The sequence below is a fragment of the Vigna angularis genome, chromosome 11 (genome assembly GCF_016808095.1).
Source record: "Vigna angularis cultivar LongXiaoDou No.4 chromosome 11, ASM1680809v1, whole genome shotgun sequence".
Taxonomy (NCBI): domain Eukaryota; kingdom Viridiplantae; phylum Streptophyta; class Magnoliopsida; order Fabales; family Fabaceae; genus Vigna; species Vigna angularis.
In genome coordinates, this window is record NC_068980.1 from 9460456 (window position 1) to 9487264 (window position 26809).

General features: G+C 34.4%; 1 protein-coding gene across 1 annotated transcript; it reads right to left on the reverse strand.

Annotated features, from left to right (window-relative positions):
- Nucleotides 1–9793: 9793 nt before the first annotated feature.
- Nucleotides 9794–13739, reverse strand: LOC108333344 (trihelix transcription factor ENAP2). Its single transcript, XM_017568759.2, has 2 exons — nucleotides 12699–13739; nucleotides 9794–10090 (listed from the first exon to the last, which is right to left on the reverse strand). Exons 1-2 carry the CDS (start codon nucleotides 13585–13587, stop codon nucleotides 10077–10079), a joined length of 903 nt encoding a protein of 300 aa, XP_017424248.1. The 5' UTR covers nucleotides 13588–13739; the 3' UTR covers nucleotides 9794–10076.
- Between the last annotated feature and the right edge of the window lie 13070 nt (nucleotides 13740–26809).

Consider the following 26809-nt stretch of genomic DNA (forward strand, 5'->3'; position numbering starts at 1 on the left):
ATTGTAAACTTTTAAGGGTCAAATGAACTACTGTGTCTTAGTTATGGGCTTTGTAATGGTTATGGGCTTTTGTTTACTCTAATATTTACCTATAGGACAATGTGAAGTATTTAACAGCATCTCCAATGTTGAGGTGCAGAAAGTGATTCTCCAACATTCTGTTATCTAAAAGAACAGAAACTTTCGTGACTCATCTTTGGTCTTACAATTTCACATTCACGAAATCACCATTACTTATTTAAAAAAGTTGTAAGTATTGTCTTTTAGAACTAAAAATAATTGAAAATCTTATATTATATTGAATAAAAAGAGTAATATAAAAAAAAAATAAGATTCATAAATGTTTCGGTAGATTTTTTGTGTGACGAAGACACTAACCTTTCCACGCTTGAATCACGTGCTCCACCTACTTAGACCGCTCGACTTCCATAGTCTGACCGCTCGGTTGACTTTCGTCTAGGTCGTTCGGTCGTTAGTCTCTACCGATCGGTCGCCTGATGCTAATCGTTCAGTATTTGGTGCAGCCCGCTCGGTTTTTAGTGTGGAGTGTGGACCGCTCGGTCACCTTCAATCTCCTGCTGCTGACCGATCGGTCTCCTTCTTGACGAGGGGGGATGTACCTACAAAAGACACTCCAACGCTCAAGTTAGGCGTGTTGTTGAAGAGCCTCGGTTCTTGGTTGAATATTTAGTGAATGATTATCATTGTTTGAGTATTTGAGAGTAGTGAAGAGTGAATAATGCATAGGTGGAACGTACCTGGCTTTTGGCCCTCTCAATGTATTTATAAGTGTTTCATACATCAAATAAAAACAACCTTACCTGCAGATCCGGTTAGTTACCCATAAACAGCTTTATCAATATCTTCAACCAAATATTTTGTATTTGGTTTATCAAATATCTTTAACCAGATATCTTTAATTATTTTATCATCCACTAGACTATTGGCCCAACAACCACTTAAGCGATGACCCAATTACCATTTGAAGTAGCTTATTAGCGCTGTAGGCCCAATTACGGCCCAAACCATTTGACCAGGTTGACCAATGGCGGATAGACCGATGGGCCTTACTCAAATAGTATCTTTTGCAGGTACCTCCCCCCCTGGAGCACGAAGACAACCGATCAGTCAAGACTGACGCGACCGAATGGCCCAGACGGAAGAAAGGCGAGCGACTCAGGCGATCCATCAAAGGACGAGCGTGCGGTCTATATTGTAGGAGAGTGAGTGGCAGAGTCATCCAGAAACGACAAAGTCACGTGTCTCGGTTTCACAAGAATATCACCCGAAACAATAAATATTAAACATTAATATGTTAGAAGTATAGAAATATATACTAAAAGAGGAATAGAAAAAGAATATCCCCACATTTCATTAATTTGAAAATTGCATGATGACAATTTATATACATGGGAAACACCAAACAACGTATACACATAAACAAAAATAACATTACCATTAAAATTTTGCTTAATTCTTAACATGTCTGCTTAAGTAAAAATTCTAATAATTCTAATTAAGTCTCTTAAATGTTTGAATCCTTAAACTTTTAGAGCCTTGGCAAATGTAGCTCAGATTTGTAATATTCAACTTCAAGCTTTCCATTGTTGATTTATTCATATAAGAAGTGAAATTTAGTTTCAATGTACTTGTTTCTTCCATGAGAGGTGGGTGTTTAGCCAAATCTATTGCAAATTTATTATCCATAAAAAGTTATTATTGTTAAACAAAATATACTTTTAACTCCTCTAGCAACATTCTAAGCCAAGTATCCTGACTAACATCTAAGACATGGGTGTGTTGGGTCTATCGAGGAGGAGGTTTCTTGTAGGTTACACAAACACCAATAACATCCGAGCCAACTATATAAGGGATCGACACCACTTTTTACCCAAAACCTTAAGGCAATGGGTTAATGGGTCTTTCACCTTTATATACTGCTCTACTTTCTCATTTCTATCAAATGTGGGACTTAGACTTACACTTGGATTCCCAACAATCTCCCACTCAAGGGTGAGTCCCTTCCACATAGGTACACTCTCCCTCCAGCGGAAGCATTCCCAACCAACCACAACCACGAGTAACCCTTTCCAACTGCCGTATCTTAGCGGAACTCACTTACCTGAATACCCTTTGCCAGGAAGACTTTCGGTATAGGGATCATTATACTCGTCTGAGCCGGTCACCAAGACAAACCATCGGCTCTGATACCACTGTTGAGAAAAACGTGACCCACACAAATAATAATACTCTTCAATTCACTGGAGTTACTTTTCATTGAACCTTGACAACCTTTAAATAGGTGCAAATAGGGTCTTGGGTCAAGTATAAATAATAAAAACTAATAATAGAATATCAACTAACTTAAAATAAAATCTACTTAATCTATCTCTATCTTATATCAATGAAATAAAATAATACTCTCCTAAATAAATGGAAAATCAAAACTACCTATATCTATTTTATCTCTATCAAAATCAAATCAAATATTACTAAACCTAAAACTAATAAAATAAGATTTAAACAAAAGTTATTAATAAAACCCTAAAATTTAAGTTTATCCCAACAAACTCCCCCATAAATTTAAATTCTTCCTTCCTTCAATCGGCTTTCCATGTGCATCATCCCACACTGGGTTTGCATCTTCTCTCCAAGATTTTTAGCTCTAATTCATACAACCAGTTCTTCTTTGCTTTTACCTAGGTTGTTAGACGACCATGCTTATCCTTTAAATACAATATCTGGTCCTTCATAAAAACTGAATTACCTTTTTCAATTATCTGACCCATGCTTAAAATATTGCACTTCAGCTCCGGAACATAATAAACATCCTTAATCTCTCCAACTCGTCCATTCTTCTGCATATGTCGGATTGTTCCACGCCCTTTCACGGCCACCTTGGAGTCATCTCCAAAAGACATAAATTTGGCCTCCACCTTGGTGAGTTTATAAAAAAAAATTCTCGTTTCCACACATATGATTGCTTGACCCAGTATCTAGATACCATACCGAGTTGGTAGAAATCTCATCAGCTTTCATCTCTTCTTCATCTTCTTCTTCCCTATTTTTATCTGGTTCATGAACGCTATATGCTTTCTCTTCCTTTTCAAGAGCCGCCTTCTTCAACTCCTCAAGCTCAACCCTCTGTTCATCTAGAAGCCTCCCTATCTGCTGAATCTCTTCATCTTTTTGTTTGAGTTCTTTCACCAGGTTTTCCTTCTCCACAATTGTTGCATCCTTTACCAATATCACTTCATCCATTGTTGGGATTGGGCCCTCCATCTCCACTGCATCCGAGCTCTTTGCTAGAGGTGTCAATTTGATCCATGACCCCGGGGCTAGCCCTAACCCACTCTTGAAAAAGCCCCCTCTTAAGAAGTCCCTTAAATGGGGGCCAAAAAAAAGCCCCAACCCCCAAAGCCCCCTCTCAAAGGGGTTAGGGTCAGGGTTAAGGTGGGTTTAGCCCACTAAAATTTTTTTGGAAACTAAACTTCAACATTCTTAATAGTAACTATTAAAAGTACTAAATTTTATATTCATGTAATTGATTTCTTATTTAAAATTATTAAATAAAACTAATTAATTATAGTATAATAGAATATTTAATACTCAAAATAACCACTTTTTTAAATAATTAAAAACAATTGCAAACCACACACTTAATTTTATATAACTAAATAGTATTACAAATTTATTTTACTGAAATATTATAAAAATGCTTTATTTTGTTGTCAATTTTAATAAAATTATGTCTTATATTGCAGACACCAATTATTAGAAAATTAGATATAATTAGTAATATCAAAATAACCACAAAGAGAGATAATAATATATTAATTTGATTTAATATTTGCACTGCTTTTACAATTCTTAAAAAGAATCACTGTTTTGTTTCCTTGACTTCTAAAATATCACTCAATCTGTTTTTAATTATTTAAAATTAAAAATAATTCAAAAATTTATTATCTAAATTTTTTGGATCAAAAATAGTATTAATATTTTATGTGTAAATTAAACTTATGTTTTATTTTGTTTTTTTCTCTCTAATAATCTTTTCTCAAAATCACCATAAGATATATTATAAAAAGAAAGTTAATTTCTTAAAAATTTATAAAAAATGAAAATTTTAAATAGACCTAAAGTACTAAAGAATGACAAATGTTATAGTGTTTATATTCTTTAACTAACACATTAAATAATTTATTTTTAACTTTCAATTAGAACACATAACATAAATGTATGTTTATGTTTATATTTATGTTTATATTTATGTTTATGACATTTAAAATGTAAACATTTTGAGTGAGTAGTACGACGAGATTGAATTCTATGGGCAAATACAACTTTAGTCTGCACAAGGTTTATGAGTTTTTTCTTTTTATTTATTATTTTTGTTATGAACATGATTTGTTGAGTATAAAATGAAAAAGAAAATCATTTATATTTAATTTCATTTTCAATAACTTTCTAAGAAAATAAAGAAGCCTCATTTTTTTTAAATTAAGAGTTTCAATTAGAGAAAATCTTCTCTTAAATTTCAATTAGGATAATTTTAGATAAAAAGTTAATTTCTTACTTATAACTTAAAAAAAAGTGAAATTAAATATTTAAATTTCAAATTTATAAAATGATCCTTTAATTATATACTTAGAGAATCTAACTCAATAAATATTGTCATTCTGCTTTTGCTTCTTGATTTTAGAACTCTCCTCTTATAAAAATTTTAATTTATTTTCTATAGTAACTATTTTTGTAACAAATTAGGAGTTAATTATATTTTTTCTTGTATTCAAAATGAACATTTTTTCTAAAAAAAAGGCCCATGGGCTGGCCCTGACCCACAGGGCTTTTGAAGACATTTTGGCCCCGTGGGCTTTTTCTACGAGGAGTTTTTTGGCCCTGTAGATTTTTCTAGCCCCAACCCACGTGGGTTAGGGCCAAACCATGTAAGGAGGGCCAAATTGACAGGTCTACTCTTTGCCAACAATAGTTCTTCTACATCTTCAGTAAGGAGATTCGTCTCCCCCTTTGTCTCGGTCTTGCAATACTTTGCAATATGGCCAGCCTTGCCACAATTGTAGCACTTGCTTGATCTACACTCGTTTGCATAGTGGTCATACTTGCCACACTTAAAACACTCCACTCTTGACCGATCTCCTCGGCCTTTCCCTTGTCCTTGGTCATGCCAATTCTGCTGACCGATTTGCTCTTCATCATTCTCAAAATTACCTCAGCCACGTCCACCTCGTCCTCGACTTCCTCGCCCTCTACCTCAAGGACGTCGGCTCTGAGTAATCTAAGTTTTATTCGAGTCAAACTGTACCTGTAGTGCTTGGTCGTCGGGTTCAACCTGATCATCCCAACTTCTTCTCCTTTGTTCGTGGGCTTCTAATGAGCCAACAAGTTCATCCACTATGAGAACTGACAAGTCATTTGATTCTTCGATGGCACACACGATACTTTCGAAATCTTTTGTAAGAGATCTCAAAAATTTTCCCACAACCCGGCTAGATGGCATTTGTTCTCTATTCCTACCGAGTTGGTTGGCCACCTTCTTCACCCGAGTTATGTACTCGGTTATATGCTCTTTGGGCTCCATCTTCAACTGTTCAAACTCTAAGCCAAGTATTCTGACAAACAACTTATGATGTTGCTTATATTTAACCTCAGAAAATGACAATACCATTGCAGGTTCTTTTGTTCAGTTCTAAGACATGGGTGTTCCTCCATAATAGAACACATACCCAATAATACTTTTCATGTCCTCCTTGTCCCCACGCCAATCAACATTAATGTAGCCCATTGACCTTTTTTTATGAACTCGCCTCCAAGCTCATAGTCGCGTGAATTGGAATGAAGTCAGATTGATACGGAAGCAATGAAGAGTATGAAGCTCAATACGACCTCGATACTACTTGATGGCTCACGGATGGCCATGATGCTTGTGGTGATGAATGCACAAAAATAAGAAAGTGATATATGTGGTTTGGTGTGGTGAAACAAAAACCTAAAGAACGTTAAACCTAACTAGGGAAGGGTTTAATTCTTGTATTTTATGTGATATATGCAGCAAGCCCTCATGGCCTTTACATGTTCTTGTATTTTTTCAAAATATTCTAATATGGTTTCATTCTTTTCCTTAGTCAGAAATTCGAATTGTCTACGTAAGGTTTGAACTTTTTCCCTTCCTGTTTTGTCACCATTGTATTTTTTTTATCAGAATCTCCCAATCCTCCTAGGCAATAGCAACCTTCAAGATTTTGTTGAAAATCTTGGGACTGACACATTGATAAATGATGAATCTTGCTTTATTATCCATCTTCTGTTGTGCTTGAAATTTTTCTTGTCTTCATTCGTGGATTTTGCATTAGGAACTTCAATCTGGATAATGACTACTTCAGCTACGTCTTGGAACCCGAAAATGGCTAGCATCTTGATAGTCATCAAACAACTTGTAATTACTAGAAAATACTAAAGGGGGTTGAATAGTGTTTTCGAAATTTTTTCACAAATGGATGTTCAACAACTTTTGGTGAGAGTTAAATAATTTACACAAGTTGTTAAACACTTGATTTATACAACACTATTTTCAATGCAACATGTTTAGAGGTAAATTATTTTTAGGGCGTTTCACAAGGCTACTGCAGCATTTGAGAAAGACAACTCTTAAGAAAGATAAGTGACAAGAGAACTTATCAATGGTTGAGTTATTAAGCAATTGCAGTGTTTTATAAATAAATATTTTTCAAGGCTAAAATAATGAACACATAGTTATTTTGTACTAGTTCACTCAACTGAGTTACGTTTAGTTCTCCTCTAAGATCTCTTAGAGGGTTGCACTATAATCTTCAACAAGATTACAATTGAGTATTAACATTACTCCTGGTTACACCTAGTTAATCCCGATACACCCATTACACTGACTAGAATCGAGTATCACTCACTATTGGTTGTGTAATATTCTTCACCACTATTGGTATCCCTAGACAATTCTAGTATCTTACTAATATGTTGCCTAGTTAAGTTCCACCCACTCTTGGTTTTCACAAGACAATCCTGGTACGTTGTCTACTAAGCGTTTAATTAAATTGAGTCAACTAACAAGTGTTTGAATTCTCTTTAGAATATACAATCAATCAGATTGTTTACAAGTCTCAGACAATTACTCTCACAAAGAGGATATGTTTACAATACAACTCAATCTAAAAGACCTTGTGAAATTTTTTTCTCTTCTTACAAATGTAAGCTTATGGTTGTATGAAGCTTGAGAGTATGTTCTTAGAATTTTTGTTCTTTCATAAGTAAAAGTATTGCTTTTCAGATATTCTTTTCGTTGTTCATATGCCTATTCTTTTGATCTTCTCTTCAAGTGATCTTCTATTTATATGCTTCATGAGAAAATATTCGTTAGATAGTACTTGTTTTTAATCTTCTGATCTTCGTAACTTTTTCGTAGGTAGAAGCCATAGGTTGAAGTCGACGTGTCAGAGCAGACATATTTTTTCAGTACTTTAACCAAAGTATGTTGTATGAACCTTTCAACATGACTTTTAATGGAGAGAACATTTCGGGAATACCTCTTTTCTCTATCGTCCACTTCTGACTTGTATATGATGGAGCAGACAAATTCTTGAAATAGACCACTGCAAAGAGTAAAGTAAATATGCATGCAGACAAATATGTCCTTTCACTTATAACTTTTTAAACATTATACATTTAATGTTTTTTATTTCGTGTTCAAGACAACTTTGTCATGTAACTCGTTTAAGAACTTTTGATAAGATACCAAGTACTGATTCATAAAGGGGATAAAAATATCATTTTGAATCAAGGTATCGTTTAGCCTTTACAAGGCATTTACTAATAGTGCTTCGTTTATTGATATTTGTTCAGTATAAGAGCGCATTAAGAAAAGTATTATTCAACACATTTTTTTTGGAGCAATATCTATAGCTTTAGAGCATTTGCCAAAAACATCATTTAGCACATTATTTTGTAAGGCATAATGATAGCTCGTTTAGCAAGTTATAACAAGAGCGCATTTAGCAAGACTTCCATATAACATATTGACATGTTTACGATGATAATATTTGATATTGCGTCTATTGTCATAATAGCGCGTTTACTAAAGACTTTCCTTTAAACCTTTAGATATCACAACGCTTTTTTGTATGACGTCTTTCATTCAATGATATTCTTTTCACAAAGATAATATTTTATTAAATAGTCATTTTGTTATTGTTGTTTGTTACACTTCAAAACATGAAGGCGTTAGACGTTCCTATCTTATAAATGATCTTGACTTAACACAAGTTACCGATAAATATGAGTTTACCCTATATCATTCCATCGAACCCTGCCATGCCTTTTAGACCAATCTCTGATGTCTTACTATCATCTTTTCACAAAAACAAAAATAACGATGACATTAGAATTTTACGTAATTCTTAACAAGAAGTATTATTAAGTTTCTTATATAAGTACCTCGTATTTTCAACAATAGTGATTTATCTTAGTATTCAACTTAGACAAAGATAAATATGTCTTATTGTAATAAGATTCAATCGTTAAAGTTAGTAAAAACGTGTTTAAATGAATAGTTTAAATAAATATGTCTTGATATATACACATTTTCATTAAGTTATTTTACATATTTCATATATTTCACCTCTTTGTAAGCTTTAAATATATGAAAAAAAAAATGAAAAATAGTAGGTAAATATTAAGAATGGAGCAAGCTCACGTGCCTAAACTAATTAGTTCTTGACAAATTTTAGATAATAAAATACTTATAATTGTATCTATGACTACTTTTGTTCTATGTCCAAATTATATTATATATTAAATTAAATGAAATTGATGAAATATCATCTAATTAAAATTTATATAGATCTATAAATCACACACATGCAATTAAATTTCTAAAAAATATTCTCTAAGCAATTAAGTCATGAATGCAATTAAAAACATTAACATTTGATTTAACAAATAATTCGATTACTTTATAATAAGAGATTTAAAACATAGAAAATGTATTTTAAAATAAAATAGATAGAGAGACCTTTGCCACTATTTTTCAAAAATTACTCATTATCAAATTTTAAAGAATTTTTATTTTACTTTTGAATTATTTTTACAAAGTTAGTGTAAATAAGTTAACATATTTTAAAGACATTGTTTTAAAGAATGAGATTTTTGGAATGTATAATTTTAGTTCTGTACTTTTGGTAAAAAGGTGAGTTTTATAACTAACTGATATTTCAAACATAAAAATTTAAAAGAAATTGAAAGTTTTAATTCTGAAACCCTCAATTGAATGACTCTCAAAAGCAATAGTGTCCACTAAATAATCAACAATGCCATGGAACGACGTGAAAAGACGAAAACTACTATCTTAAAATTTTAATGTAAATGAAAAAAATACAAAAATGTGAAATAACATGATTTACACTTTATTTGATCAATTTCTCTATTCATACTAGTTAAAAAAAATAAAAATGATAAGAAAAAATAGATTAAGTTTGTCTCAAACCAAAATAATCTCCTCTAATACTTTCAAGAAAGCTCCGTCTATGTTTTGCAAAGACGGAAAAACAAATTTACTTTAGTTTAAAAAATTAACTTACTACATTTTACTTGATTTATTGTAAATTTTTTTGAAAAATTATCCGAAGAAAACCGCATTTAAGAATTTTTCTTAAATAATGAAATGTAATGCAGTATAGCAAAATGAAAAGTACAACATTGAATATTAAGTACCAATTTCACCATTAAAAAAACTCGAATATGACACTTTTGGAGAAAAACACTGGTTAACTAAAGTTCCAATTGAATATTCACAGTGTCTTTGTTCATTTTTCTTGAAATGCTGGAAGATGACAGAGAAACTAAATTTACTGCACATAAAGATAGTATTGGACTACTAAGATTCTAGAACACGACCAAATTTAAACCTTACTGTAAACATACCTTTCCTAAATTCCTTTTTCATTAAAAAATAAAAAGGCTAAAGATGCTTCCATGTCCAATGGTAATGTGTTTATGTTGTTCTGGATCAGAGTCTCCATCACCGTTTGCTATGAGACACTGTCTGCATGATGACAGAGAAATATAACCCCATGAGATTCATTCGAGTACCACGAACATGGGAAAGACAAAAATAATACATAATAAATCAATGTCACATCCGACAACTAAACCTATGCTAAGACTGAGATGAGAAAGATTTAACCATGTAATACAAATACCAAATATGGTCTCTAACAAAGAAAAAAAAAAACAAGAAATATGATTCAAGTCAATGAGTGGGTGTGCTTGGCCTAGTACATTTATCTTATTTAAAATATATATAATGTAACTTCAAATAATATAATAATGCCTCTCACGGTTCCTTCTAAAGAATGCCTCCCACTGCTATAGTGTAAGTTTGTTAAAATAATTCTGAGATAAGATATTATATTGAATGAAAATATTTTCAATAGAAAAAATATCAAATGACTATTATCAATAGAAAAATATCAAATGAATATTTTCTATTATATTTAATATAATAGAAATATTAGTATATACTATTATCAAAGTTGTCTATTAAAATAATAGTTATACAAATTTCAAATACAAAGCATACAGCATTATTAAAAGACTATCATTGTAAACATATTATTAAAAAAAATAGTACTAATAATACTGCTACAACAAATAATATCACTTAAACAAACAAAAAACTGTGGAAATTTAGAATAATAGTCAATCGAACTTTTCATAAATATATTTTAAAAATATGATAATATCATTATTAAAATATAGAATAAGCTTGCCGATCATACATTCCGAATTAGTAAAAGAAAAGTGGAGGTCTTGGATGAGTAAAATATACTACATTTCATTTAAGTTTTATTTTATTTAATCTGATCTTAAATGATGCAAGTCATAGAAATTAATCTTCCTAAATTCTATTTTATTTCATATTTTTTTTCGTATAATGTAATATAACTTTTAAGTTTCTTTGAAGTATTTTAATTTTTTGTTTTTTTTTTAAATATTTTATTTTCTTCTGATATAATAAAAATCTTAAAAATATTTATTTTCATTTATATATATGTGTGTCTATATAATATAAATATAAAAAAAATATATATATATATATATATCCCATGTTTGATAGAACAATTTTATTCTTTAATAAATAAAAACTAATGTACTTATTTAATAAAATAAGCAATTGAACAATTTCTCTTTATTTTAAAATTAGTAAATAATTTTTTTTTAAAAAAATAATCATCACATTATTTTTAACACTGTTCTTACAAAATTATACATTTTTAAATTATATATTCTTTTAATATTTTTTAATATCATTCCTATGAAATTATCATTTTTAAATCCTTAATTATTTTAAATGTATGGGTTCTCGTTATCTAACTATTTTCTGAGACGGCAAGATTTTTAATGATTATATGGCCATCACTATATTAACAGTCAACAATCATAGCATCAATATGCAGAGGCGCTCAAATCTTGTGTTAGAGATATTTACAACAATAAATAATACTATGGCTCAAGCAGTTCACTTATAACCCTGATTCTTAACAACTATCATAATGTTCTATTATTGTCCCATATCATTCTCATAAGATAATAAGCATAAAAAAAATGCTGAATAAACAACCACATTGATTACTTTTCAGGTAAAATTTATGACAATGGAATTCATAGATGAATGATTGGCCTTTAATTTACAACTAAGTGTGTTATGTTTTTTCTTTTTATAATTTTAATCATTCCAGTGCTGCACACAACAGTTGTTACTTGTCAATCAATCATAATCTTAAGTACTAAACTGCCTCCATCACACAGTAGTGCCCCTCAAAACAAAGAAAATGAGAAAAAGCAAACGAAAATATGCAGCTCCTTTGGCTGAAGTTCTGACGCAGATGTTCTGATGCAAGAGACAGAGTTTGACCTATGAAGTGATAATAGAAAAATGTTTTCTTAAAGCAAAATTTTCTGATTTGCCTTTTATTTAAAAAACATGACCAATAGATGTGAAGTTTGATGACAGAAACACAATACTGGTATGGCTGTTTTTGAACTTTATTGGGTGATGAAGAAGGTAAATAAGGCAGGGTGAATGCTTTTAAAAGAGTTTCGAGGCACATATTTGTGATTAGGTTTACATGGATTTCAACCATTTGTATCTTACATGAATTACTGATGTATCTTACATCGCATCTGTAATTAAAAATATCATGAGCTAGAAAATGCCACAATTTCTCATCTTCAAAAATCAGATGTCAACAAAAGCATGAGTAGAACTCAATGAACAAGAAAAATGTTCAAAGAAAACACTTTAAGATGTAAGTTTCAAAAGAAAGGTGTATCATGCTATAGCAGATACCCGTTATGAGAATCATTAATCAAATGATTCAGAATCAATATCCGCTTTAAAACAACAACGCCACTAAAATACTGTTACCTATAACTAAACAGATTAATTATAATCAATCAAAATAGCATATAAATAACAACACCACAATAACTAACAATGCATAATAACATTAAATAAAGTTATAGTATTCATAAAAGAAGAAATTAAGAAGGTAAGCAATCAAACAGTGGTTCATGTTAATTTATTTTTGTTATTTGTGAATTTTGTCTTACATGTAGTGATTGGGATGAAAAGAAAGAGGGAAACTAACCAGTTGCAGAAGAACGCTTGGAGTTGGAGCGATTCATTTTTTGCAAGTGAAGCTGAGTTTCCATGAAGAGTTTCATTCTCTGGGTTTCCAAATCCTTAGCAAACTGCATTCTCTGTTTCTCCAACTCAACCATTTGCCTCTGTTTAGCTTCTTCAACTCTCTCATAAATCTCCCCAAACCTCTCCAACGCTTCTGCAACCTCTCTGTAACCAAATTCCCAATCCCTTCCTCTTTTCTTCTTCTCTCTCTTCTCACTCCCACTGCTCCATTTAGAACCGTTCGAATTATCGCTATCAGCCTCCGCGGCCGCCGCCGCCGCTGCCGCAAAAACCGAGAAATTCCGCCGGAAGTATGAGTCGGCAACGCTCTCTGCCGCTGGCGCCGCCGGCGTCGGCCGCTTCTGAGAGCGGGATCGAGGACCGACCGGAATGAGGGCCCACGCCGGAGACTTCGCCGGAGGAGTGCTCCGCCGATCGGCGGAGCCTGACTCCGGCGGGGAGGGCTTCTTCGCCGGGAAATTGTCGCCGATGAGGAACTCGAGGCGGCGGAAGAACGGCCAGGCGGTGGCGGAATCGCCGGAATCGGAAACCCTAGCCTTCTCGATCTTGTACTTCTTCTTGAGCGTGTCGATGCGGTTCTTGCACTGCACGTCGGTGCGGCGGGCCCTGGCGCCGGCGTTGCCGTGACGTGCGTTGACGGTGTCGGCAACCTCCTGCCAGTGCCTTTGGCGGAGGTTCCCGCGGTTGAGTTCGAGGTGGCGTTCTCCCCATGCCTCGATGAGCGTGAACGTGGCTTCCTCCGACCAGCAGTCTTCCCGGCCGGGAAACGGCGACGGCCGAGACGACGGAGGGGTTGCTGTGTGAGGCGGAGCTCCGGCGATGGAGTCCATGATGCGCGTGGCGGTGGCTGGGGCCTGGTGGTTTTAGATTAACGCTGGTATTTGGTGTTACGGTGAGTTCGGTTCGTCTGAGGAACCTTTGCCTATGTGCTACGACGTTTGGCGATTAACGTGTGGGAAGCACTGTTTTTTTATGTTTTTTTTTTTTATTTTGTTTTGTAGGTTAGGGAATGTTTGTGGGCCCATATCATTTTCGAAATGTTATAGGCTCCGGGTTCCGGTTTGGGCCTGAAACGGTCCAAATTAGGGTCATTTCTTCAAGGCTATTGCTTCCTGAAACCCACCCTTTTCTTCCTGCACTCCCATAAAAGTGGTGTTCCCAATTACTTCTCCTTAAAATTATAATAAAAATCCCCACACTATTTTATTTTTAATATTTTTATGATTGAGTGTTTTGGAAGGTATTTTTAGATTTGGAAATAAATTCCAGAACACTCAATTAAAAAATATAAAAAATACATTTTAAATTGAATGTTTTGGAAATTATTTTATACCTACCAGATTGAGTATTGAATCAAGTATTTCATAATGTCTTTCCATAAAAATAGTGTTTTGGAACTTAAAAATTTACCATGGGTAAAAGGTCGACGAAAGGAGAGCTTGTGGAAGACCTCTTGAATCCTTTTATCAACTTCTTTTAACATGTGCACCTATCATTCACTTCAATGATTTGATTTCAACAAATATTGCACCTATTTCTCGTCTTAAGTATTTCACTCCCTTGAAACCTAGAGAAAAATAAGTTTCTACCTCTCCCCATCTTCTAGGATTTAAGGAAGACATGAACAAGGGACAACAACTTCTAGGATTGAATGTTAAGATCATCATGAGTTGTTGAACTTCTTAGTGCTTGGATCTAGCTCTCTGAACTTTTGAACTAGTATTATTTTACTATTTTATTCAAGTTTTCTTTCATATATTAGTGATTCAATTTACTCTTCACATGTGATGAACTGCTGAATCATTTGTTGCATATGTAACTTAAGTTAGGCAAAATCTAATTCATCCTATAGATATAATTGAATCATCTAAGGATATTAGGTGACAAAAATGAATCTATATGACTTAGTTGGGTAAACAGTCCTAATTCATAATACAAAGAGTTCATTTATAAAGAGTGAAGAAATCGAATTGAGTTTGAATGTCTTTAGATCTTAGGCTGCAGACATGAGTATAAGATTACATTGGTGAACTTTCAAATATAACCCTTGTTAATTCAATAGTAACAAAGCATAATAACAAAGTAGTAAAGTTTAATTCTCAACATGTTTTATATCATTGATTTATTCGGTCTTTAACTTTGAGTCTTGGATCGTTATCATTTTAAAATTAAACGTTTAAAATTATAAATCTGACATAATAATTACTATAATTGAATCGGTACACTTGTTTGTGTGATTGCTCTTGAATCAGGACATTATGAGGTAGCATTCAAATAAATGCAATGCATGTTATATGCACCAAAGTTAGTTTTTATGATATGTCATCACGTGAGTCATCATTTGAGTTGTCTATTTAATAGCAATTTTACATTTTTTTAAATCATTTAAAGAAAGTGGACATTATAGGTAAGATGACAATTAAAAGTAAGTTGTGTGAAATTGTATATCCACATATAACATCAATGTGTGCACATAAGTGACCCATTATATTTTGAGTATGATATCATTCATTCTATGCATGATAATTCTTCTAAAAGGAAGTTAAGCTACTAAAGGGGAAAACCTAAAATCCCATGAACATTAAAGTATTTCACATGTTGAATCAACTTCATATTAGTTGTCACCCTTGTATAATTGATGTGATTTAATTAAGGACTCATGATCACTTGTAAGAATGGATTTATTTAAAAAAATTAAACAATGGTGTGATGAACTTAACACAATAGCCACATTAAATTAAAATTCACCATTATCTTAAGTTCACTAAAAATGTTTATAAAATCAATACTTGAAAAATGTAAGTAAGCAAACTAGCTACTAGGCTCATTTCACCTCGTGCATAAAACACGTGGTTGTCTAATATACATGTCTTCCATCATTTCACGAGCTAACTATAATACAATTTAGCTCCTTATCTTGAGTACCTTTAAATGTATGCCCACAATCAATCACCTTTGAAGTGTGTGGACAATGCTTATAAATATACCATTGACTCGTCCAAATCACATTTGTTGGTGAATATATTAAAATAAGCACTAAATATACAACAAAATAATAATTTCTTAACAAGTGTAACCCTCTTGTAATGCAGGTTTCAATGTTCCATCATCATAATTGTATGGTATAAGGAGTGGTCGACTAGTTAGAATTTACAATTGTTCAGTTCTTCTAAGACAATGCTTGCTCCTTTGCCCTTTTTATCTGAGGAGCCATCCACATTAAGATGTCATAGATGGGTGGAGGTGTCAAGTGTGGGTGTTAACTCAACTGCAAAATCTAGCAAGTGTTGTCCCTTGACGGATTCACGCGGTTCAAAACGGAGACCGAACTCTGAAAGCTCAACGGACCAAGAAACCATTCTCCCAACTAAATCAGGTTTCCTGAGAACCTTAGCGACAAGGTGATTTATCCTGACCACCACTTGGTGGCTCTAAAAGTATGGTCGGAGACGTTGGGCCTGTGTGAGAAAGGATAATGCCACTTTCTCTATCTGGGAATACCGTTCTTCCCTTCTTGTAATGTTCTGTTGACGAAGTAAATCAATATGAAATCAAGAGTCTCTTGAATAAGGGTTGCGCTGACCGTGTTGTTTGACGCAACTATGTATAGCTGCAAATCGTGCCCTTGTACTGGTTGTGCCATGATAGACGAATTCGTCCCAATGTTGGATGATCCCCTTTTTCATATTCTTAAGAATACGTTTAATATGTTCGGCTAGACGCAAAATAAAACGTGACAGGAATGGTAGGACTCTTCATTACCAAGACCACACAACATTTATCTGGATTGGCCTCAATTCCCCAAGAGGTTAACATGAATCCCAAAAACTTCCCAACAGGTACATTGAAAGTGCATTTAGAAGGATTTAACCGCATACAATATCTTCGTACATGTAGAAAAACTTCCTCCAAGTCTTGGAAGTGTTGCTCCATAGACTGACTCCTGACTACCATGCCGTCGACATATACTTCCATACATTTCCCGATTTAATGATGAAATATTTTGTCCATTAAACGCTGGTAGGTGGTTCCAGCGTTTTTGAGACCGAACGACATTACCTCATAACAGAAATTGCCTTGTTAGGTTATGAAAGTTGTCTTCTCTTGATCTGGTACAAACATAGGGATTTGATTATACCCTGAGTATGCATTTAGAAAGCTTAACACTTCATGACCCGAAGCACCATCTATCAATCTATCAACACTAGGAAGGGGGTAAGAGTCTTTGGGGCATCCTTTGTTTAAATCTGTGAAGTCGACACTCATCCTCCATTGGCCGTTTGCTTTTTTGACCATGACAACATTTGCCAACCATGTAGCATATGTTATCTCCCTAATGAATATTGCTTCGAGGAGCTTGGCAACCTCCGCTTGTACAACATTTCTCCCTAATGAATGCCTTACAAATCCCATGAAATTCATGCGTACTACAACTACCGTAGAAAGATCCAGAGGCACAAACTTTCCCTCCTTATTGGTCTTTCCTCAAATTACACTCCACCCTGAGGGGCAGGCTTGGGGCATGTTAACACTCAAAAAACCGAAGAGAACGCAGTTGAAGGAGGAAACGAGCTTGAGACAACCACTTGCATGGTCCTTAGGGAAATTATTAAGCCAAGTATTGTGAGCACGATGAGGGCAAAGCTGCCTGAGTGGAAATCTTCTCACCATGTCAATGTTGAGGTCATCAAGCACAAATTTGAGGTGCTAGAAAAATTGTGAAAGCCATAAAAGGTGGATGAAGCGCCAAGTTTAAAAGTGTTGCAAGGTCTCGGATTTGATGATACCTCGAAAGTTCAAGTTGCCAGAATTTAAGAAATATAGAAGGACTGCTTGTCCCAAGAGCCATCTCATGATGTATGGCAAGAAAATGGTTGTTCATGCATGTGATGAAAAGTTGCTAATTCTTTTCTTTTGAGAGTTTGGATGGCATGACTCTAATTGGGGCACTCATCTTGAATCTTCGTGCATCCGGTCTTGGGAGGATCTGGTGGATGCTTTCTTGAGGTAGTACAAGTACAACCTGGATGTAGCACCTGTTAGATTGCAATTGCAGAGTGTGGTGAGAGAGTTCAAATCGTTTAAAGAGTATGCCCAAAGGTGGAAAGAGATTGCTGCTCAAGTAGGGTATCCTTTGAGTGACAAGGAGATAGTTGTCATGCTCTTAAAAACTCTACAATCACCCTTCTGTGAGCATATGGTGAGTAGTGTTTCCTAAACTTTGCAGACTTGAGGATACTTGGAGAAAGAATTGAAATTAATGTGAGAAAAAAAGTCTCGCACGATCCTACCAAGACGGTAAATGTTAACGAGTTCGGGTCTAAGCCTAAGAAGGGAATAAAAGGAAGGATTTCAATCATGTCCCACCACTCAAATACCATTTGCCTACCCTCCATCACAAATGTTTCCAAGACATAATTGGAAACCAGATCCAAACTCAATTTCTCACCAAATCACTGGGCAGAAAAATGCTTGTGAGTTTTACTGTTATCCTTATGACTTACGCGCGTTGCTACCAAATCTCCTACGAAAAGGCCTTGTCTCTACTGGTTTCGTGAAGCCTGTAAAACCTCCATGATCTAAGACTTATGATTCCACCAAAAGTGTTGGGTGTTCAAGCGCAAAGCCAAACTTTAATTGATTCAAGATGGTTAAAGTTTGAAGAAAGTCAACCCAATGGTAAGGCAGGGCTTGAGGATGTCTCTATAGACATCATAAAGAAATGAATTGAGCTTTAGGAAAACATAAGTCATTATACAAGAGAATTTGATGTTGTGAAGTGTCTTGCTACCGGGGAGGTACGCACATTGATATCGCACTTCCATCCATGACCTTCAATGTGAACATTACTACATGGTTTCTCCAAGCAGTGCTAGAAATCGAGTCCTGAAAGGGTATTGCGAAAAAAAAAAAACTAAATTGAAAAAAAAAACAACAAAAATTGAAGAAAATCTTGAGTCACTTGTCTTTCTTACAAATTGTCAAACTCTTGTTTTTCGAAAATAGAAAAAATGATAATCAAAGACAAAAGTTACAGTGTCAGACTTTTCCGAGGTCAAATGTCTAATAAAAAATAACAATTTGATGTTTTCTCTCGAGACGTTTGCACGCATGGTGTTTGAAAAATCTCACCCTTCACCTTCCAAAATAAAAGGATTTCCCCAACAAATACTGTCACTGTCCTCAGTAACAAAGTAAACCTTTACACCAGGGAAAATTGGTCTGGTGATCCCTGAATGCATTGAAAAAAAGAGAGAGAGAGAGTTGAAAATGAATAATGTCTCAGGAAGAGAGGATCTCCTTGCCAACTAGCCAAAAGTATGCACAAGAAAATCAAACCAATTGGGGCCACCTTTTAGTCGATCCTTTCATGCCCACTACTTCTTCTAAAAAGAACCCATACCCCAAAAAAATGGGGCAGTTGGGTGGATCTCACCCCGCGTCTTTTCCTTGAAAATCATCAATCCATAATCTCAAAATTGGGGCAGTTGGGTGGATCTCACCACGCGCCTTTTCCTTGAAATTCATCAACCCATAATCCCAAGACTGGGGCAGCTTTGTAGATCTTACTTGGATTTTTCACCCGAATTATCATGGATTCATCATCATACTCATTACACAAAACCGGGGCAACTTTTGGGTGCCTCGTAGGAGCGCATGAGGTGACATGCCGACATGGCTATCCCATTATCTTCCAAACCATTCTAAACAACTCTCATCCTTCAAGCATGTTGTGTTGACGTCTCGGAAGAAAAAGTCAAAATGTAATAATCTCAAAGTTAGATCTCAGATGTATGACATTCCTCACTTTTCTAAGCATTGGAAATAATGACCAGTTTGATGATTGCAAGTAAGACAATTGACTCGAGCGAAAAAAAAACAACTAAAACAAAGCAAACGTTTTTATTGAAAAAAAAAACATAGATTTCCTTGGGTAACGTACATCATTTCATATTACATTTCTTCATTCGTAAAATAAAAAAAAAAGAAAATATGCATATCATATCAAATGTTAAGTCAATTATTTTCGATGCAAATCATCAATTTCATGAAAAATGTAATGGATGTTAGAATCTCCTATAGTCAAATGATTAAATCACATATTTTTAAGAAATATTTGTGTGTGCATTGCTTGAAAACATTATCCTTCAACCTCCACTAAACCGAAGATTGACCCCAATCATGTCCTTGAGCCCAAACAATAAACACAAAGTTTTACACTGGGACAAATTTTTCATGTTAAGATTATCTCCATTGGCATTCATTTGGAAGATCCTTGAATCCGTTAAAAGAGAGAGAGAGAGAGAGAGAGAGAGAGAGAAATGAGTCTTGTTGAGATCATTTAGTCTTGTCTCCTAATTAATCTTGTGAAAATAAAGCAATCAAAATTTGAAATGATGTGTGGCCATCTTTCTTCATCCAAAAAATATATCCATTGATACCAAATTTGAGCCAATAAGAAATTTCTTTTCAAAATTTACCTAAACAAGGGTTACCATCACAATAGAAGTCAACTCAAATTGCAAACAATAAAGGACACACTTAGTGATCAAATGAAGAGAGTTCATCAAAAGTAAAGCAGGAATAGAAAGAATCATAAAGTGATGACAAACAAAGAGTGAAGTTTGCAAATTAGCAGAGAAAGTCAAAACAGATTTGACGAATAACTGATATAAGGTGCAGATGGTAACTCTTGTTTCAAATAACCCACAAACTTTTATTTGAGCCTTTATATCTTTTCTTTCAGTACCCTTCAGCCCAAGCCACATTACAAGCCCAATAAAAGTCCACACAGATTGAATAATGGTTGCTTAAATTTTCATAAAGCTTAATTTTGAGACAAGACAAAATGACTAACAATGCAGTTGAAAAAAAAATGAAGAAAAAAAAATGTCCTTGGAAGAAGGGAACTCCCTATTGATTAAGATTATATAAAGGAAAATCAAGCCAATTGGGGCAATCATTTCCATATTTTTGAACAAATTCATATCTCATTCAAACTCTTCCCCCGATTCCCAAACTAGGGGCAACTTTGTAGGTTCTACATAACCTCTTCGCCCATTCTCCAAAACTAGGGGCAACTTTGTAGGTTTCTTTCATAACCTTTTCGTCCGTTCTCCAAAACTAGGGAAACTTTGTGAGTTTCATGTGTTTTTACCCGTTCAAAATATTGGGCAGCTTTGTTAATCTCACAATTTTTTTTATCTGTATATGTAAAGCTCATGCCAAGACTGGGGCATCCCTTGTTGGGCCTCGTATGATCTTGGTTCGCCCCGAACTTCAAAAATTTATAACCACCAAGACTGGGGCATCCCTTGTTGGGTCTCGCATGATTTTGGTTCGCCCTGAATTTCATAAATCTATTTACCACCAAAATTGGGGCAATTTTTGAATCTCACATGATATTCTCACTCCGTGATACATAACTTATTCCCTCATTCCAAACTAGGTTAACCTTTGGGTATGTCATATTTCACATTGACATTCGCATATTACATCTTCATTGATGATTGTATGAGGAATGATGTGCCCAAGATGCCATCTCAGTCTCCTCTAAACCCTTCAAAAAAAAAAATTTATTTCCTACCATTTTAACCAACCTCTGATATCAAGCATGCATACACTAGTATTTCATCAGAAAATGTCTAGCACACAAGCTTCATTTTGAACATTTGACTTTAGAATTTGACATCCATTATAAAAAAGAAAATGAAGGTCAAAATCCTCATAAATTTGATGATTTCAAAGAAAACAAATTGACTCAGTAAAAAAAAAAGAAGTGTGTCATAGTTTTATAATCTTCCATAATTATGGACAAAAAAAAACCATGTACATATTTTCATAAAATTTGAATTTGTTTTCATAAATGTTTGTCAAATCCTCTTTCTTCAAAAAAAACAAAAAAATGAATAAAGGTCTAAATCTTCATCAATTTGATAATTTCAAAGAAAACAAATTGTTTCAAAAAAGAAAAAAGTGTCATAGTTTCATAATCTTCCAGTAAAACAAAAAAAAAATACAAGTCAATGTCATGTACATAAACATTGAATCTTTGTCAAATCTTCTTCTTTCAAAAAGACAAAAAAAAATCAATATGCATCAAAGTTTTCTTCTCCAATTTCATAATTTACATCAACCATGTTTCTCTTGCACATCGAGATTTCAAAATCCAAATCCTTGTAAAAAATGCAACACCTTGTTTCTTAATTTCAACCTTATGCAAAATTTTCAAAAAAACTTTTTTTTGATTTCATAAAAAAATAGACACTCATTTCTATCTCAAGAAAAAAAAAATCAAAACATTTCAACACCTCAAAAATTCCAAAACACCAAAAAAAAATCAAATAAAAAAAAATCAAAAAATTCAACATCTCAAAATTTCGACAAATCCCAAATTTCAAATTCAAAACAATCAAACAATTTTACTTTCTGTCATTGGTATCTCGGCCCTCTGCAAGGCAATGGTCGAGCCCAATTTTACTTTATGTCATTGGTATCTCGGCCCTCTGCAAGGCAATGGTCGAGCCCAATTTTACTTTCTGTCATGGTATCTCGGCCCTCTACAAGGCAATGGTCGAGCCAAATTTTACATTCTGGCATTGGTATCTTGGCCCTCTACAAGGCAATGGTCGAGCCCAATTTTACTTTCTACTATTGGTATCTCGGCCCTCTGCAAGGCAATGGTCGAGCCCAATTTTACTTTCTGTCATTGGTATCTCGACCCTCTGTAAGACAATGGTCGAGCCCAATTTTACTCTCTGCTTTGTCATCTCGGCCCTCTGCATGGCAATGGTCAAATCCAACGATCAAACTCAAATCATTCACTTTATCCATAGGGTTGGTACACCCTCCACGAGGTTTGTACACCTCATTCACTTCATCCATAGGGTTGGTACACCCTCCACGAGGTTTGTACACCTCATTCACTTATCCATAGGGTTGGTACACCCTCCACGAGGTTTGTACACCTCATTCACTCATCCATAGGGTTGGTACACCCTCCACGAGGTTTTTACACCTCATCAACTTCATCCATAGGGTTGGTACACCCTCCACGAGGTTATTACACCTCATTCACTTCCATAGGGTTTTTACACCCTCCACGAGGTTTTTACACCTCATTAACTTCATCCATAGGGTTGGTACACCCTCCACGAGGTTATTACACCTCATTCACTTCCATAGGGTTGGTACACCCTCCACGAGGTTTTTACACCTCATCAACTTCATCCATAGGGTTGGTACACCCTCCACGAGGTTATTACACCTCATTCACTTCCATAGGGTTTTTACACCTCATCAACTTCATCCATAGGGTTGGTACACCCTCCACGAGGTTTTTACACCTCATCAACTTCATCCATAGGGTTGGTACACCCTCCACGAGGTTATTACACCTCATTCACTTCCATAGGGTTGGTACACCCTCCACGAGGTTTTTACACCTCATCAACTTCATCCATAGGGTTGGTACACCCTCCGCGAGGTTGTTACACCTCATTCACTTCCATAGGGTTGGTACATCCTCCACGAGGATTTTACACCTCATCAACTTCATCCACAGGGTTGGTACACCCTCCACGAGGTTATTACACCTCATTCACTTCCATAGGATTGGTACACCCTTCACGAGGTTTTTACACCTCATCAACTTCATCCATAGGGTTGGTACACCCTCCACGAGGTTATTACACTTCATTCACTTCCATAGGGTTTTTAACCCTCCACGAGATTGTTACACCTCACAAACTTCATCCATAGGGTTGGTACACCCTCCACGAGGTTGTTACACCTCAATTCTCTCAGCCTTGTTCATTTGTTTAATTCCCTGTTGTTCCTTGTTCATTCTGAAATCCGGACGAAATTTGTGTTTCTTTCTTTACTTAGCTTTTACTCCGATAATACAAAAATCTCAAATTTTCATATTATCCAGTAATATTTAAGTAAAGAGGGGCAGCTGTCAACATCCAATTTCGTTTAGATGGACTAATAGATTTATTTTATTTTATTTTCATCATGAGTGTAAAATAAAAATAAAATAAATAAAAAAATAGAAAATAAACAAAAAAACGTTCGTCCTCTACCGTGTGTTGTTCGGCTCCTATGCTATGCTCTGCCGCTCGTTTTTATTGACCAATATCACAGACGTTCGGCTTTTTGCAATCTACCGCTCGGCCATCCGTGACCACAAGCATTCGACCGTTCGGTCTTTTTCTTCATTCTCAATCGTTTGGGCCTGCAGCTCTCTCTAATAAGCCGAAAACAAAAACAAATAAAAAATAAAAAAAAAATTAGAAAAAAAAGGAAGAGAATTGGGCCTGACAAGCAGATACTCAATGCACCTCCAGTTTCATCTTTACACCCCTGGCGGAAACAAAGACAAAAAAAGAGGGGATTTCGGCCCAAACTAAGGGAGCTCCAATTTTACTCCGCACGCACCTCTGGTTTTTTATCTCTGTACCCCTATTTCTGTTTGGTTTTCTTTTATTTTTTTCTCTTGCTTTATTTTTATGCCTTTTGGTTTCTTTTTATTAGTTGGTTTTATTGCATGTAAAACCCTTATATGATAACCCCCACCCCTCTGTACTGTATTTGTCTTGTTTATTTGTCGCTTTTTAACAAACACTGCACACACTCACTCTTTTATAATGAACAAAAATCATAAAAATAAATAAATAATAATAATAAATAAGACAAAATTACAAAAATCACAAATATATATATATATATATATATATATATATATATATATATATATATATATATATATATATATATATATATAAATCTTTTCGCTTTCTTTTTCTCAAAAAAATATCAAAAAAAAATATAAAATCTTCAAAAACTAAAAAAAAATCAACATCTTCAAACAATGATCAACCTTTCTAGCCAGAACTACGTGATCCTTGATTCTCCATCAAAAGTGGAGATACGTAGGAGCAAGGCTAGTCCTTGTCAGGTTCACTTTCCCAAAAATCCAAATTTATTCATAATCATTTTCCAAACAAACTTTCTAAACAATTTCTCAAACAAGCTTTCTAGTTTCTAAAAGAACTACGTACCCCTGATTTCTCACATGAGAATACGTAGGAGCAAGGTCAATCCTTGTCGGGCTTCCTAAAAAATAAAAAATATATTTTTCTTTGCATTGTCTTGTAATCTTATTTTCGGGGAATAATAATCATTTTGAAAACCACATCGACTTTGCACATTTAATTAAAGGTACTGCCTTCAAGCAGGCGTTGTAGGGTGCTAATACCTTTCCTACGCGTAACCGACTCCCGAACCAAGAATCTCATTTTCGCAGACCATGCCTTATCATTTTATGGTTTTTCCGTAGTTTTCCAGAATAAACTATGGTGGCGATTCCAAAATCTTTTTCTCAAATCTCTTTACATTTCCCGTTTTTTTTTCGGATCGTCGTCCCGTCACGATTCCGGTTGCGACACTTCTCCTATTTACTATTCAACAATTCCGCCAACGTTAGCTCTTGTACCCAGTTAAACGCGTACTATCTTCCAAAAAGAGCTTCCACAATAGCAAAATAATCCACTGTGTTTGGTGGAAGGGTGTTGTACAATTCTAATGTCCTGAGATGTGTTGAAAGGGTTTTGGTCACACAAAAGTCAACAAAACCTATATTCCCCACTAATGTAGTATAGGTGCAACCTAGGGTATCAATCCGTGGACTTGGTACTTATTAAGCTAGAATTGTAGAATTGTCACAACTCATTCAATCTTGCTAATTCAATCGTTTCTCATCCATTTCATCAAATAGAATTTTACAATCATAATTCTCAACTTCAAATATCAGTTTCAGCAATCCCAACATTTGAAAAGCAACTAAATTTAGCCAATTTCAGCAATGAACACAATCAAAAAAGTAGAAATCAGTTTCAGCCTCACAAGAACAAGTGTTTTCACTTATATTCACTCAACTGTTTAGGGTCATCATGTTTCGGTCACTCATGACATGCTAACTTCAACTCTTAACTTTGAAAAGACTCTAAGTGAAAGTGCTCATTTAAATGGCATGAAAGGTAAAAAAAATACAAGGCTAAATGGAAATGGAGAAACTGTGAAGAAAAGGAAAGACCTAGAACTCAGGACACTGTTTTTGATATTTTGGCTAGTCCAATTTTTTTTCTCTCTCTGGTTTTTACACTCTTTCAGGTCTCATTTTTTATTTCTTTTTCCTTTTTCTTTTTTACACAACCTGATTTATTCAACTCATTTTTCCTTTTCTTTTTCACTCCTAGCCTTTCTTTTCTATTGTAATCACCAAGTTCCAGCTTCCCCTACTCTCTACTCTCATAGGTCTCTACAGGTTAGATATTTGGTGGGAAAAGGGCTTGTAATGAATGGAAACAAAGAAAATTAGGCTAAGGCTCAAAAGAAAGGTGCAATGGTAAGAAACTGAAATGGTTAAGCTATTGTGGCTATGAATGGAAAGAAAGAATGCCTAAATCATTTCTAAAATCTACCAAGAGAAAGCTTATCACAGAGTATCAATGCAAAATCAAAATTAAAATCAAACATGCATGAAATCACACAAGAAAGACAAAAATTGGGTCCAAAATCTCTCCAGGTTAAGAAATTTGCTAAAACTAACTTGCTACCCTCTTTTATGCAAAAACTACTTTTATTGGACTGAACTCAAATGCAAAAACCAAAGCTAGGACTACTTCTACTTGAATCTAATGCAGAAAATTACATTAACACTTCTAATTAAAAGAAATGAAACTGTGAAATGAAGTAAATCAGCAAAGAATTGAGAAAAGAATATGAAACTAAACCTAAACATTTCTAACAGCATGACCTAAAGCTATTTACCACCTATAAAAGCTAAAACTGGATAGTATGTAACTAAGAAGAATCTAAAACAGACTAAAACAGACATACTAATGAAAACATCAAAAGAAAACCTAAGAAGATCCTAAAAATTGAAAACAGGACAATATAAGGGAAAAGAACTCAGAAACTAAAGCAGAACTCAGAAACTAAAAACTAAAAGGAGAATCTAATGCAATTTCTGTTTAAAAGCTAAAAACA